The 17419-nt window shown below is 40.0% G+C and overlaps 1 protein-coding gene across 1 annotated transcript; it reads left to right on the top strand.

Moving 5' to 3' along the window:
- Positions 1-14443: 14443 nt before the first annotated feature.
- LOC140560701 (G-protein coupled receptor 183) lies at positions 14444-15861 on the top strand. The gene is made up of 2 exons (XM_072685213.1): positions 14444-14500; positions 14708-15861. The coding sequence occupies exon 2, from the start codon at positions 14712-14714 to the stop codon at positions 15741-15743; it is 1032 nt and encodes a 343-aa protein (XP_072541314.1). The 5' UTR covers positions 14444-14500; positions 14708-14711; the 3' UTR covers positions 15744-15861.
- Positions 15862-17419: the final 1558 nt, after the last annotated feature.

Below are 17419 nucleotides of genomic sequence, written 5' to 3'. Positions count from 1 at the left end.
ATCAGTAGTAGTAGTAGTATCAGTAGTAGTAATAGTATCAGTAGTAGTAGTAGTATCAGTAGTAGTAATAGTATCAGTAGTAGTAATAGTAGTAATAGTATCAGTAGTAGTAATAGTATCAGTAGTAGTAATAGTAGTAATAGTATCAGTAGTAGTAATAGTATCAGTAGTAGTAGTAGTAATAGTATCAGTAGTAGTAGTAGTATCAGTAGTAGTAATAGTAGTAATAGTATCAGTAGTAGTAATAGTATCAGTAGTAGTAGTAGTATCAGTAGTAGTAATAGTATCAGTAGTAGTAGTAGTATCAGTAGTAGTAATAGTATCAGTAGTAGTAGTAGTATCAGTAGTAGTAGTAGTATCAGTAGTAGTAATAGTAGTAATAGTATCAGTAGTAGTAATAGTATCAGTAGTAGTAGTAGTATCAGTAGTAGTAATAGTATCAGTAGTAGTAGTAGTATCAGTAGTAGTAGTAGTATCAGTAGTAGTAATAGTAGTAATAGTATCAGTAGTAGTAATAGTATCAGTAGTAGTAGTAGTATCAGTAGTAGTAATAGTATCAGTAGTAGTAGTAGTATCAGTAGTAGTAATAGTATCAGTAGTAGTAGTAGTATCAGTAGTAGTAATAGTAGTAATAGTATCAGTAGTAGTAGTAGTATCAGTAGTAGTAGTAGTATCAGTAGTAGTAATAGTATCAGTAGTAGTAATAGTATCAGTAGTAGTAGTAGTATCAGTAGTAGTAATAGTAGTAATAGTATCAGTAGTAGTAATAGTATCAGTAGTAGTAGTAGTATCAGTAGTAGTAATAGTATCAGTAGTAGTAATAGTATCAGTAGTAGTAGTAGTATCAGTAGTAGTAATAGTATCAGTAGTAGTAGTAGTATCAGTAGTAGTAATAGTATCAGTAGTAGTAATAGTATCAGTAGTAGTAATAGTAGTAATAGTATCAGTAGTAGTAGTAGAGAAGGAGGTGTGGGTGTTTAATACCTATATTACCTCTACATATTTTGTTTATTGTATTTAGTTGGGATGTTTATCATTTGTTTATTTATTACTATCACTATGATCCACTCTTTTGGGTTTTTTTTATAGCGTAGTGACGTCAGACCTGTGCTCCTCCCCTCCTCTGGTGCTACACACCGGGCTACTCTACTACAGTAAAGAGGCTCAGAAACAGAGGAGCGTGCCTGTGGAAGTGAGCGCGGTGGGCGGGGCTTAGACTCAAGCACCCAATCCTCGCTCGGCGCGAAGAGTGGGGAGCCTGTGTTTTCCCGCCTCAGACGGGGCGCGGAGCAGCCTGCAGTAGCCCGGCTGTCACCCCCTGATGCTGATTGGCCTTAATGAGCGGCTTGCTGTCAGCGCGCATCTCCGCCTGCAGAACACTTGTAGAATGTGGCAGACACGTAACCTGCTGGAGTCCCCGGTGCTCCTCGCGCTACCGTACGAGAAAAGCTCGAAAAAATACACACACAAATAAACACACAAACAAGACGTAGAGCGAAGGGGGTGGACACGCAAGCGTTACGTGGCAGGGCGACCTGACCCAACCCTGGAAGCACGACCCTCAGAGAAAAGGCTACGTTCATTCTTCGGTGAGGGGGTTTCTTGTATTTTGTCTTTTTTTGAGCCATTTAACCAAGCAGAGAACCATGCTTTCAAAATAAATGGTCATGGTTCTATGTGCTAAGATATCCTTGGGGGTCCGACTGTATATTTCAGTACAGCTGCATATTAGATTTGTCATATTCTGCTGAAATTCAAATGTATTAATGGATATTAAGGTCTGGACAGCATCACATGAACACACTTGTACTTTCTCTTCCCTGAATCCTCTCGTATAGCCTTTCTTCACATGCACGTTTAGGCCGGGCTGTGCGAGCACACTTAAACGCAGGTCCAGTCCAGCGGAGACAGTGCAAGTCTGGCCTAATCTCCTCGCAGGGTGAGAAGGGTCATGTAGAAGATCTTTCGTGAGGCGTCTGCAAAGACCAGCCTCCACCCCGAATTCCTTCTGGGCACCCTCCTGGAAAATGGCACGAAGGTTTACTAAACATCATTGTGGCCGTGGCACCAATTATAGTTAATATACATCAAATGGCTTGAGCAGAGGCCTAGGAACAGCCTGATCACTCCAATAACGCCAACTGTCACTCTGTTAGCCGCTGAGCGGTGCTGCTGGAATAATTAGTCCACGCTCTGTGAATAAAACAATATGAAAACAGCCAAAATGACATCCAAAATATGGGCGCTGGCTTGGATGACCTGAAAACCGGCAAGCACATGGGTCGAGGAACATGGCAGCGCCTTTAAACACGAGACGGAACACAGGGACGGGCGAACGGTACGCCGGCTTTGTTTAACAATAGTATGTACATGTTGTGGGCCGGGCAGCAGAGCCCGAAGCGGCTACCCTAAACACAGTGATTGTGCAGGCTGCTTTTGTTAGAGTCTATGTCTAATGGGAATCAATGTGAATCCCTCAACTAACCACAAACTGATGTGCAGCACAAAATACATGTATGTCCTCTTTCATTATCGCAAAAGCCATGATTAGCAGTTCACTTAGCTGTGCTGGGGACCACGGCCAAACAGTTTCACTGTAGATAATGAGTGAATGGCTAAATTTCAGTTCTTAAAAACATGAACTATGGAATCAAAGAGAGATCTATCTCCCAGTATTTACTTAAAAGTAGAGAAATAAATAAATTTAGCATTCATTTATCATCCATTAAAGTCATCAAACCTTTAAATGATCTTTAAAGTCATTTACAAATACCAATATCCTTGATTTTTCTTGTAATCAAACCTCTTCAACAATATTTGACAACCTTTTATCATATAGAATTACAAAAATACAGAAAGTAATATTCTGTAGCAACTCTACCTTAAAATAACTGCGTCAGAATCATGCGGATGCTTCCCTGAATGTAATAAGACAAGACAAGATAACCATATTCACCATTTGTGTTGTAATCTGGTGGGCAGCCATTGCTGCAGCACCCAGGGAGCAGGGAGGGTTGCCTTGCAGTGGCAGTCCAACAGTGGCAGCTTGGGTATGGAACCCTCAACCCTGTCATCAATAGTCACCACAGAGCAGTGGTACATGTGGACACAGCAGTGCTGCTGGAGTTTTTAAACATCTCAGCATCACTGCTGGACTGAGAATAGTCCACTAAGCAGAAGTGTCCAGCAAACAGCGTCCTGTGACCACAGATGAAGAGCTTGAGCAGATGAGCTTCTGTCTCTGACCTTACATCTACCAACAAAGGTGGACCAACAAGGTAGGCATGTCTAATAGTGTTTAAAACACAGTGTTTAAAAACTCCAGCAGCACTGCTGTGTCTGACCCACTCATAGCAGTGCAACACACACTACTAACACACCACCACCAGTGTGTGAGTGTGTCAATGCAGTGCTGAGAATGACCCACCACCTCTTCAAATACTACCTCCTCTGTGGTGGTCCTGTGGGGTCCTGACCATAGGAAAAAAAAAAAAGTAAAAAGAGGCTAACAAAGTATGCAGAGAAACTGATGGACTACAGCCCGTAATTATAGAACTTCAGAGTTTTCCAACATGGACTATGAATGAAGGAGGTGGTATTAATGCTATGGCTCAGTTCTGATTGGCTACCCTGAATCGTGACTCATTCAAAAAGCAGGTTGAAACACATCATAACTTTAGTGTAAATGGGCGGAGCTAATCTGCTCTACACTGAAAAGGTGCAGTGCATTGTTTTTCAGGACGTCAAAAACATGGCCTCTTTAAAGTTTAAAAATCCTGCATGTGAGGCAGCAGTTTTTTCACAACGTTAGATTATCTTTCCAGGCACAGCATGTGGCAGTTTCGCTGTGTTGTATATTTGTCTCTATATTTATCATTTTTTTTCTCTTTACTGTTAAAAAAAGGTGTGAGAGGCACTATAATCATGTTTGGATGAGCTCCATAAGCTGCTACCAAACCATTAGAATAATAAGTGCCTTCTTAAAATACCTCTATGAAAATATCATTGACCTATAGAGGCTTAGATTTACAGTTGTGGTCGGAAGTTTACTGTCAATGTCAATGACTTTAATTGTTGAGCTGTTATTTTTATGGGGCAGAATCAGTGTGTACATCATATGTCTTTAAAATTTAAAATTTGATGCATGTTTTAATTATAAATACATTCACTTTGATTATTAACCTCTATACACTCCAAGGCTTATTACACACTAATGTGTATTACTCAGTAACTACAGGGACGTCTGTACAAACTGGTTGGGCTATTTATTGGTAATAGAAGTTTGTAATAACACTTTTGGCCAGCCGGTGTGCCGTAGGTGGTTAACACCAGCTGTAAGATTCCACAATTTAAATAATAGACTACAGCTGATGGCTCTAATTGTATTGATCAGCACACAGTCCAATGGGAACGTCCAAGGAACTAAGTGCAGATCTGAGAAGGATCACTGTAGATTACACAGGTACTCAAGTCAGGAATGTCTCTTGGAACCATTTCTAAACAACTGCAGATTCCAACATCATCATATCAAACAGTCGTACAATAAGTCTGAAAGAAGACCCAGTTGTCACTCTCAGCTTAGGTAGTTGGTTCAGATGGTCAAGAACTACAAAGGCACAGGTATGCAATTAACTGGAAGCTGCCAGAACACCAGTGCCACTGACTACAGTCAAGCAAGTTTTACAGCCCCTGCTCCAAAAACTTTCAAGCTCAGCTAAAGTTTGGAGATGGCCACATGGACAAAGGAAAAGTCTTCTGGAGGAAAGAAGTCAATGTGAGATCATTGAAACCCAAAAACTTGTTAAGCATGGTGGTGGTAGCAACAAGCACCAGGGCTGTTTTGCAGTCAGTGCAACTAGAACACTGCATCGGAACAAGTGGAACGGAATAATGATGGAGGAACACCTCATAACTTTTTAGCATAACCACATAACCACAAAAACTGGAACTGGTCCAGCGGACTAAGGCACTGTCACCATGATCAGAGGATCGCTGGTTCAAGTCACTACCGGTCTGCAGTGAAGGCCCAGAGAGAGTACAATTGGCCTTGCTCTAGGGTGGGTAGAGGGCGCTCTCTTCCCACATCGCTTTGCTGCGGCGCTGGCCATCGCTGGCATCTGTGAGGTTGTGTGTTGAAGCCAGGTAAGCAGAGCTTCCCTCCAGACGTGTTGGTTCCCGGTGATGTTGCATTGGGGGTAGAGAGTTAGTATGGGTTGGGTAATTTGGAGGTCCAAATTGGGGGAAAAGATTGTGAAAAAGTGGATAAAATACATAACTAAATAAAAATATCAGATGCAGAAAACCGACAAATTGGACAGAACTCTACTATTGCTACTATCCAGTCAAATATCCAACCAGAAGTCTACCAGCTAAGCTTGTTGATGCCATCTGAAAGCACCTGGTCAATCTACAACTTGCTTAGGATCATTTAACCAACTATTTTGTGTGCTGTGTGTACGTTTTGTGAGCCTCTGGTGATTTCAGAAGATTCAAAAGTTTTAAAGATTCAAGAGTTTATTGCCATGTGCACAGCAGAAACAAGCAGTTACACTGTACAGTGAAATTCTTACTTTGCAGTTTCTCCATTTACCGACATGATCTTATAAATATCAATATAAAAAGAGAAACAGAATAAGTATATATATTTTTTTCAAATACAGACCCAGAAAAAGAACAGTTTGACTCTATGTTACCCTTTGACCACATCTCTATTTTAGCAAGTAAAATAAAAACCCCTGAAAAAGTCTACGGACTGCCATCAGGCCCAAAGTGTTATTGCAAACTTCTAGTACCACCACTAGCCCCACCAGTTTGTACAGAAGATCTTGTAGTTACTGAGTAATACACCTTAGTGTATAATAAGCCTTTCAGTGTTAAGGGGTTAAGTGAAACTCTAGTATCTGTGAGTGTGTTACTTGTTTACTTTTATATTGCATATTGTGCTCCTTTCCTACAAAGCCATTGGTTTCATCTACAATTGTAGATTAAAGGAATACCCCAGCATATTTGTAATCAATTCACTCTCTGCCAGTTCTGGAGCATGTGGTCAATTACCATAAACATCAATTCCCTGACTTCATAAACAAACAGGAAAACAATTGACACAAAACACACTAAGAATGTAAGCCATGGGAAACTGCTTCTATTATTAATATGTTTTTAATCATCTGTTTCTTCAGTACACTGCAGATGGGGCAGACTGAGGCTAGGTAAAAAAAAAAAAAAAATGCTGGAAAGAATTCTTCAGCTAATGCTAATGCTGGTGTGAATCTGGACTTGGTTCTTTTTTTCGGAGAAAGGCCATCACGGGGGGCATGTGTAACATGTGTAAAGGATGTCAGCTTCCTCGTGACAGTGACAGATGCTAAATATGGACGAGGCAGTTTGTGACACACTCTAAGGTGTGAAGTCACCAGCAGTTCAAGAGGATGTTAAGCTACAATGTCTGTCTCACATGGCGGAATCAAGGAGTCATAACTATGACCTGAAAGCAGAGAGCTTGGACAGCATGAACTAGATGGGTTTTTAATTTGATACACTGCAATATTACACAAGTACTGTCATCTGTAGCCTCGGCATAATCCCAGATGTGGGGAGTTTATCAGATACAGGCAGAAATGCACAAATACGGAAATAGCTTTGGGTCTCCTGGCGGTCTCCCTTTCTCTCTCATACTCATACGCATACCTTACGTGAAAGCTCAATTTAGTTGAATCTCATGTATTTTATATATATTTTAAACACACCACATCATGCTGTGTAACATTAGCTTGTGGCTACTCTGCTAGATTACGGACTAACATATTAGCATGTTAAATGGGACACTATAAAACACCATTTTGTTTCAAACATTATAGTTTTATGATGCCAAACGTCGGAATTCAGGTTATTTTTAGCAGATAACAATTTTTTTAAGGATTTCAAGATAAGAACAATGATCAACGATGCACACTAAACTTATTTATACATGTATTTATGTATGAATGTATGTATGCAGTATGAATTCAATCATACTGTAGAATATGTCCACAGAGATCTGTGGTCTTTTTGGGCTGCATTAAGTGGTAGCTTTGCCCGAAAGTTACAGGGTAAATTATTTTAAAAAGGGGGTTATTCTAGTAAAGTCAGCTGTGCTATATAGGACCATGGTAACTTAAAGAACCATTTGGATATTAAACTGGTTGGTGGGATGGTGGAAAATCTTTTAGATAGTTTATTTACTATCATTTTGAGTCAAAGAACCTATTACAGTACTATATAACTAATTTGATTTTAAGAATTTAACGTCTTATAAAGTAAATGTTAAAATTGCTAATTGTGCTTAAAAGCATATTTTAAGTATGAATGTTTGTATCTGGGCCTGTTGGTTTTATATTGTAGCTCAGTAAGGCACTGTTTAGCTCAGGCTGCCGAAATAATAAGCAGCAGCTGCATCCAAATAATTTGAAACTAGATGTTGTTTGATCTGGTAGCCATGTGGATCCATAGGCTAGGCAGCTCTGACAACATGTTTACAGAGTTAACTGTTCAGACGCAGCTAGAAATTTACATCAGCTGGTGGAGTTTTTGGTCATTGGTGTCCAATGGTTTAAGCAAATAGGAAATATACCGTAAATAGTATATAGTAAATATAATAATAACAATTATATTTTAGCCAAATTGTTGTTTTCCCTTTAAGATTTAAAAAGCATTTAGCTTTTGTTAAAAATTCTTTCAAGATCATTTTCTTGGTTTTGGCATTGTAGGTTAAACCTGATTTTCTCCTTTTTTTCAAACATTTTGTCCTGGAAATGTCCATAAATCACAAACACACACACACACACACACACACACACACACACACATACATGCATTGCGTGGCAGACAGTCGGGGCGCGGCTCATCTGTGTGAAGCCAGCTGGCTGCGGGGTCTCCGTGAGCTGAGTACTCGTCCCCCGCTGAGTGCAATTGAGAATCTAAACCTGCTTTAACTCTTCACACAGCCCACAGCCAGCCTGGCAGACACTGTCAATCTATAGCACTACCACACTATCTGCTAGCTACAGTGGCTAAGGACCCATACACACACTTACACTCACACACACGTACACCCAAACACTCACAGTGGACACTCAGGACACACACGTTTGTTTCGCAAAATTAGTGAGGACCACCAACAACTTTTGTATTATCTGCTATAGTAATGCACCTACACTAAACCTTAACCCATAACCTTAACCTAAACTTTCTCATAGCCTGAGCACTGTGAGGCCATTCGGTCCTTACAAAGATACTAGTACAAGAACAACATGCAAACATACTATTTCTGCACAAATGTTATTTTGTTTAAGCCATTCTACCCCACATTCTTCACACCACTAAATGTGAATGTGTTAGTTGCTGTGGTCTTCTTCACTTTATCTACTTTTCATGTACTGATATGCCTGTACTGAAAATATGTAGTAGTATGTAAAATCAGTTCTGTTGGTTATGTATTTAAAAAAAATATACCTAATATTCTTTTTGTCACCTACATTTCTATGGGCACAGTAAACTCCCCTGAAAATGAAGACCCATGAGGTCTTACACTGGTTTGTATTCTGTTAAAGGAGTGGTTTCTAAATCTATTTAGAACCCTACTAGCCCTTTACCTCAAACATAGCCACTCCTTTAAATCTGGTTATCCTAACTGGATTTCATGTTGTGAATAACAAAACTGAGATTTTTGACAACACGCTGTGTTAAAAATATGAGAGCATAAATGATGTTCCTTCAAAATAATGCTCTGGTACAACTGAATTCAGATATATGCTATTCCAGTACAATTTACTTAAACCCAGCATCGTTTTTGCAGTGTATGTGTGCATAACTGTCATCTATTGGTAACTTTTCTACACCCACAAACACACATTTTGCAGTTCATGCACCCAGTCTCCTTTTGTCTCTATACATCACATACTCACACTCTATTCCTGAAAACACCCTGTTCCTGAAAAGCACTGCAGGTGCCAGTGGCCCTTTTTGGAAGCGGTAACTAAATGGAGTGCTAAAGCTGACAGCCGGGCGAAATGTTGCACAGCGCGTCTGCACGCGAACAGGACTGACTGACATGGTCAAAGATGGGCATCCGGAGAGTCACGCGTAATTGGTGATGATGGGAACGGACACAAGCCACATGAGGCCAACGACAAAGGCCTGCCATCGCCACCAACAAAGGGCCGGCGGGAGGCCCGGCCATATGCGCCGGGGCAGGGCAGCTTCAAAGGCAGCCAGAGCGGCACTACTGTCCAATTTCACACCCAGAGAGCCCTCCCAAAAATAATATTTCAGTGTATCATTATCCCTTATCCAGGACGCGTTCCCAGGTTGAGCATCCAAGCAGCTGGGGAGTGGGAAAAGAGGCCTTTATTAGACTGGACACAACCAGAGTTACAATTGGCAGGTGTGACACATGCTTTTAAGCAGTACAGATGTATATCCTCTAGACGTGTAGTGTTTAAAATGGCAAGTGAGATTTTGATTAAAGCATCATATTCAGTACTTTTTTCCCCTCTTTCCTCTTTTTCATACCTATTCATCAGATTTTGTTTTCTTTTTCACTAACCGTAGTGTTCAGTTCCCTCTAGTGGCCTTAGTCGGAATAAACATCTCATTTGATAAAACATGCATGTAATTTTGACAACATTTCAAATTCATGAGCTAATCAAATGCATATGTTATTAGTCTGTAATTTCATTTTTAGTTTTATGCATCATTTTGAAATGATACAAGCCTTTATCTGTAAGATGCAGAAAGGGTAGCCATGGTTGTCATGGTATATTTGACATTTGGCATGGCATTTTCCATTGCATGAATAATTGCTGTGATCCATGTCTAAGGTGCTTGGACCCCTGCTTGGATCACCGACACCGTTCCCATGATGACAGCATAATACCCTCTTAAAAAATAAAGGTTCCCAAACGGTTCTTGGCTCGGACTTTCCATAGACTTCACACTTTAAGAAGATTCCTCCTTCTCACACATCTTAAAAATGGCTGCTGAAAGAACCATCCACTGAAAGATTCTTTAAGAAATCAAATTTCCCTTCTTAATTACCCATGGCACCTCTTTAATTTCAGGAGTGTATATAATTATGACCTAAAAATGCAGAATACTGTCTATATCTAAAACAAAATGAAATAAAATAATAAAATGTATATTTATTAATTTCATCACTGTGACTTGGTAAATGCATGTTCAGGCAGGCAATGTTACTACAACAGCTTAGTGGTGGAGATGAAGTAAATAAAGGTTGTTTCACATTGTCTCATAATTTGTGATCGTACAGATCATCATGTGCATCAGGATAATGTGGCGTTTGAGGCTTTTAAATTATGCTGCAAAAGGGCATGGGCTAAACCCTAATCTCCTTCAGTCCCCATTCAGAGAAAATGAGGTGACGGAGGTTGTGGTGTGCAGTTGTATGTGTATGCTGCATTCATTTGATGCTTTTCATTCAATGATCCTCAACCTTTTTTATTCTACAGTTCAGGTTTTGGGCCGTAAGAGCAAGGTCAATAAGGATGCAACAAGCTAGTGTCATAAGCATACACAACTCCAAGAGCCTTACAGTAAATGGGAGTGCAATTCCTCACTCTGTTGTACTCACCAGGTAATTTCAAGTACATATTTAAGAATAAGAAAAATAAAGGGCCGCTTTTGATAATTCATATAGAAAAAGCATTTTGGGACGGAATTTTGGAGACAAACTTTTTTCTTAATGCTGAAGGAGGCTAAATAGTTAATGTTCCTGCAGCATATTGTGTGTGTTTGTTAGCCTCACAATTACATCAGTGGCCAGCTGGCAGAATTTCTGTCAAATCGATAAAGCTGAGGTGTGGAACAGTGCACTATACAATATAAAATAACATGACAGATAGCATTTACATGCTAGTTATATGTTGGAATGTCACTTCATGATTCATAACATAAAAATAAACCTACAGTTTAAGAGTTTAAGAAAGAAAAAATGTCAGTCTCAGTGGGGTCACAGAAGAGGTGTTAGCAGGCCCTTTCTCGCAGGAATATGATGATAATTGGAGGGGAAATGGTTTTAGTGTGAACATGATCCAGAATTGAAATCCTCATATTGTTGCTGTATAAGCATAAGCTCTAGCATAACACCCAGATGAACAGAAATGGATGCAATACCAGGACAAACAGTGACATTTAGATTATAGCCAGCAAACTAGAATGTGTCTAGATAGGCCTATGTGGGTGGCTACTTTTATGTATGGTTAATGCCAGTTTGGCAACTGTGTGACAACATTTTACATTACGCTGTCAGTTTTCAGAGAAATTATGTGTTTTATACATGATTAAAAAATACAGGAGCTGTTGGTCATTCATGCTGAGAACATCACATCTTGTTTACCAGCAAATTCGTGGCAAAACTAGTAAACATGTGTGGTAATGTCATAGGTTTTAAATCTGAAGGTTACGTACGACTTAGCACTGATACAAGTTAGCATCTAGCATTCAGTGTTTTCTAAAACCCTCAACAGAAGAGTCACATCCTAACTTTTAAACTGAGATTAGCAATTGTACAAAAACTAAAAGAAATTAAACTGCTAGCATAGCCACTGCTGAATGCACACATGATGCTTAGCTTCCTAGCAATGACATTCGCTAACTGGCTTTCTTCTCTTTAAAAAAGTGGGTCACAAATGGTTCTTGGCTTAGATGTTCCATAGACTATAGACTTTGAAAGGTTCTTTAATCTTACACATCTCATTTACAGTAAGAACCACCCACTGAAAGGTTCTATAGGGAACCAAATTTGGTTCTTCAGTGTCCTCATTCCCAAATACCCATTGCACCTCTATTTTTAAAAAAGTGTATATCATTTCGTAGTAAAAAATGATCTTGTATCAGTAGACTCATATGTAATTTTTTTAAACTTCTAGATTATTTGCAGTTGTATAAAGACTAAAATAAATAAAAGTGCTAGCATAGCCACTGGTAAATGCATACATAATATTTATCTTCCTAGCCTTGCCGTTATTGTTGAAAATGTGTCTACAGAACTTAAGATTAACTTAAGATTTAACCAAATTTTCTTTTAGAATAAGAGTTATGAGTGCAACGACACTTGGAAAAGAGTCCAAACTTCTTCAGGTCACCTTCTTTTTGGGCATCCAGAGCAGTCACTTTCACTCATTGACTCAAACACAATAAAGTGTAAGTGGCGTAAGCCACTCTCAAAATGATTTGCCTCCTGGGCTGTTTTTTTGAAGCTCTAGCAGCACCATCTTATCATGTATAATTCCCTCCAAATCAGTTTCACCCTGACCTCCCTCCCCTCCTGAACAAACAGAAAAAGGTCAGATCTCTGAGAAGTGACTTTCATGCATGTCTCATGCTGGGTCGTCACTTTCGATATCCAAAAACCTTTTCTGTCACAGAGCTATCAACACTGCATACACACGTGTTATGGTGCATAACACACCAGAAACTTTAGGTGTTGTTTTTTTTTTTGCCATGGCACTGAAAATTCCCCTTCACAGATAATATTAATCATAGTGACAAAACCACGCTGCACCCTGTTCTACTGCAGGGAGTCTTTTCATTCTTTTCATTTAGGTTTTGTTTGCCCTGAAGATTAAGAACTTTGTCAGAACCTTTTGTTTTCTATGGTACTCTTAAAGGTTATGTTGCCGGAAATGACTTATTGGAAGCAATAGAACCTTCTTTGGTTTCCTGAGGCATCTTTGATTGGATGGTTCATTAAAGAATCCAAAACGTTTGGATGTGAAAAGGCTGTTTTAGAATTTAAAGAACTTCTACAACAACCGGTGGCTTTTCCATGCCAAATGCTAAACTTCAGCATTCACCTGAACATGTAAAAGGGCACCGAACCACATGACAGACACCGAACACAACAATGAGAGATTCAACCATCCTAATCTTGAATGTGTTGACTCGACTGTTCGAGTCTAAAGGCCATCAGAGAGAGGGAAAACTTCCCTACTGGGCGTGCAAAACAACAGTGTCATTTCGTTTTGCGGAGTGATGAAAGTGGGGAGATCTTTAACTCTGTGCTGCGGATTAATGGAGCGTGAAATCTAGCTCTGATCTGCAGGGTGTTAACTCGCAGGTGTCTGCACAAGGCCCGCGTGGTGTGAGCTAAGTACGTCCTATCATAACTGCATGTGACTGGTGACGATTAGTGACCTTTCGCTGGTCTATAGCCATCCACTTCAATTACGGCAGACCAGGCCAGGGTCCTGTGGCCTGACGCTAGGCATAAACCAGCAGTGACCATGGCAGACTGTAACTGTAGCGACTGTAAATTACGCTAACCTGGCATGCACATGCCACTTGGTTCGCCTCATTCATACAGATGTATTTCTCAGTGTACAGTATTTCATCTCCACCACTAGAGGTAGACATTTTACTTTACTGATGCAGGGTGTTTTCATTTGTATTACTGTTTTCACAGTGTCCACTTTCTAGTGGATCTTTAGAGGGTGGTGGTTGAGGTCTTTGTAGGTTCGTGGTGCAATAATGTCATATCGTGGGTCATAAGCTACAAAGTCATCAGATCATTTAATAAACATGAAGAATCGCAGTGTAAAATTTTGCTCTTCAACATACATTTAAATGCCAGTGGCGATTGTGTAATGATGTGTTTCTGGCAGGTTCTTTCACAGCAGTCACATGAATCTGTGGGCTTTCATTTTGTACAGGTGCAGAGCAGACAAACAGACACAAAACCAAACCACAGATATGATCAAAATCTTTAATGACGCCCTCTGAACTCTACCCATATTGACTAATCTTTCTCAGAATCACAAGCAGAGCAAATGCACTTTCCCATGCCCACAATGATACCTTGAACAGCATTAAAACCTTTCTGCTTGAAATAGTGCAATTTTAGCACCACAGTGTTTTAAGTGCATGCATAAGAAAAGAGCAGTGCAAAGTGGAGATAATAATCTTTTGTGGTGAAGCCCTTCCTCACGTTTTTATGTAGAAGCACCACCTCAACATCCTCAGTCTAAATGGGTCAAGGTGGCGATGCCAGAGAGCCTGTGGTCCTCTTGTAAGAAAATAATCAGATATTCGTGTAAAAGTCTATAACTGTAGAGTACAATAGAATGGTGCCACTGCCTCCACAAGGTGTCTAGTAAGATGAAAATAACATCTCTGACATTTACATTGGGTATCCCCCTATGACTACATTTTACAAGATTATCCAGCCAAAGAATTGAGCCAAATCAAACTGGAACTCATCACTGATTTGCACCTTTTGTGTCATGAGCTGCACATTCTGAGAAAAAAAGAGCTAAAAGCCAGCAGTAAAGCCTCTGTTCCACGGGTCACCTTCAGTAATCATAGATGGGGTGGGCTTTTGTCATTTCACTCAACTCAACAAAGACTGACACCAGCACATCTCATGCTCACTTCACCAAACTCAGGAAGCACAGGGAGGAACATCTGGTGATGCTCTGTTGGGCTCGTCTACCCTACTGATTGAACTGTGAGTAATTTCAGTGTTTTTTTGGTCTACACCAAACCAGGTTTTTTTTATATAGGACCATGACTTTTTAGTGTTTTAATGTATATGGTTAAATGGTTCTTCATGTACAAGGATGATCTTTGTTGGAGAACCTACTGTTTTATATAACACCAGTTAGAAATCAAAGGACCAGTCTATCAAAATCTGACAACCAGACTTTCTTTGTAGGACAATGGAAACTCAAGCTTCTTTGGATTCTTCTCTGGCAATTTCAAATGCAAGTTTCTCCAACCAAACCTGCAACGTGTTCATGTTAAAGAAGGGAGCTCAGGTCCTCTTTCCCATCTTCTACATCCTTGTACTCGTCATCAGTGTCTCAGGCAACAGTCTGGTCCTGTACATTACATGCCAGAAGAAGCAGAAGTTCAACTCCACATCACTGTACCTGATCAACCTGGCAATCTCAGACACCCTCTTCACCCTCGCTCTGCCCGGCAGGATCACCTATTACATCCGTGGATTCGACTGGCCCTTCGGAGAGTTCCTGTGCAGACTGACTGCAATGATCTTCTATTTGAACACATATGCCGGCATCGCGTTCATGACCTGCATCAGCGTGGACCGCTACCTGGCTATGGTGCACCCACACAGGTGCCTGAGGCTGAGGAACGTCAAAGTGGTGCGGGGTGTCTGTGCTCTGGTCTGGGCAATTGTTGGTTTGGAGACGTCTCCTCTGCTCTTCAGGAACATGATGAAGGATTGGAAAAATCAGCGCACATGCATGGAGTACTCCAGTTTGGACGGGTCTCCAAGGATGCCGTATGTGCTTCTGTTTGCCTGTTTTGTTGGGTTCTTTGTTCCCCTGGGGCTCATCCTGGGCTGCTACAGCAAGATCAACTCCAAGCTTTCCAGAATGGCCAAGGAAAACCCCATGACCAGCAGGTCGGGTAAGAGCCAAAGGGCTAAGAACCTGATCCTGCTGATCCTGCTGAGCTTTGTAGTGTGCTTTAGCCCCTACCACATCAACATCATGCAGTTCATGGTGCGCAGGCTTCTCTATGAGCCTTCCTGCGAGGAGAAGAAGGCTTTCAAAATGTCCCTGCAGGTCACCGTGTCAATGATGAACCTCAATTGCTGTCTGGACCCAGTGATCTACTTCTTCGCCATTAAGACATACAAGCAGAGGGTAATGAGCCTCTTTAAGGGTTACATGCCATCACTTTCCTCCAAGAGCATGCCTGAGAACAGCAGCAGTAACACCTGAGTGACCTAATTTGGATGACAAGGAGCAAAATCAACATGCAATTATGAAATCCAGCAATCAGATATGCTTGGACTGTCAAACTGTGAGACTGAGGAAGGAGATTTATTTCCATGATTTGATAGAAGTTGGGGTACAAAAGAGTATAGTCTGCCTATAACGAGCATATATAGTGCACATAACTGTGTTTTGGTTAGGTGTGTGTTCCAAAACTATTTTGCTAAACTGACATTACAAAACTGCTATCTGTTTATATATATTTTAAGACTTCCTCTCACTTTTTTAATATCACTGCCAATGTGTTTAGAAAAATGAACTCTTAATGGCAGATCTATGATTGACGTTTGACAGTTTGCCAGGTAAAGCTGGTAAAGGACATGTAAATGGTGGTTAACAGATTTATATAATTCTCAGCAGGTTATCTTTTAACAATCTTTACAGGAAATTGCTGCACACAAGCCTCATGACTTGCAGATCACGGCACCATAGCAAATGAGTAAACAAGTGAATATAGGTTATGTATGTTATTGGGCAGAACTGTTTTTTTGCTCAATTTAATACATTGGGGGAAAATAAAACATAAAATGTGATATGTATAAAAGTTATACAAAAGAGGTGTGCAGATTTTTGCATACAACTGTAGATAGCATACACACACTACAGATGGTGCTGAATCCACCATCTATCAATAAATTGGCATGGAATGAAGAAGCAGCAGCAGCTTCAGCAAAGAGAAAAATTTGGCTTACTTAAATGTCATTAAAATCTCACAACATTTTAGAAAAGCCACTTTCAAAAGGCTGATTTTTCTCATTATGTCAGAGCAAAACCTTTTCTAGAATGCATTATGAAATACATAGTCCGTTAGATCTTAGGTCCTGGTGTGGGAAATGAAGTAAGAACAGAGACAAATGCTGCTGGATGCATTTTTTACTTTTATTTTCTATGTATTTTTTGCTCTTTGTGATATTTCTTTTGCCTTTGTACACCTCCGTTCTTCACCCACAACAGTCATTTTGGTCCAGATTCTCAGTATATGACTGTAATTTTTGTTCTTGCTTTCTATTATTTGACCAAAATGTCAATGAAATAGCTTATATTACGGAATGATGACTGTCACATAGCTTTCGGTAAAAAAAATGACTGTGATTTATAGTGTCTCATATGTTGCTGGTGTAATGTACAGGTTAGCAGGTTTCTACAGGAATTAAACTTTCAACCGTGTAGTAGCCCAAGAAGAGACATGCTTGTTTTACTAAATTGCTTGTATCTTCTTTTTCTCTGAACACAAACAAATTAAAGACTAAAAAGTGAAAAAGTGATGTCTGAATTGCATTATTTAGCAAAGCCATGACTAAACAACCATTGGACAACATATTGGTTGGTGTGTCATACCAGTGTTTGACTGTTTGGGGAAGAGTTTCACTCTGCTTACCTTCCAAGGACAACTGTAAGTGCTCAGTCAGGGTCATTATCTAAAGATGGGCACATATACTTGTTTAATCATTTGTGCCAGCATTTATTTACTGAAATCACTATACACTTTTTTTTGTTGAGCTCAGAGCTGACTCTACCTAATAACTGATAGAAGCGACTGTTTAGCTCTTGTACTCATCAGGTGGGCCCATTTGGCTGAATACTGATCAGCATTAAAATGATCAACAGTCATTTTATACACA

The sequence above is a fragment of the Salminus brasiliensis genome, chromosome 8 (assembly GCF_030463535.1).
Source record: "Salminus brasiliensis chromosome 8, fSalBra1.hap2, whole genome shotgun sequence".
Lineage (NCBI taxonomy): Eukaryota > Metazoa > Chordata > Actinopteri > Characiformes > Bryconidae > Salminus > Salminus brasiliensis.
Note: the sequence above shows the minus strand (reverse complement) of the source record. Positions and strands in the feature narration are given on the sequence as shown.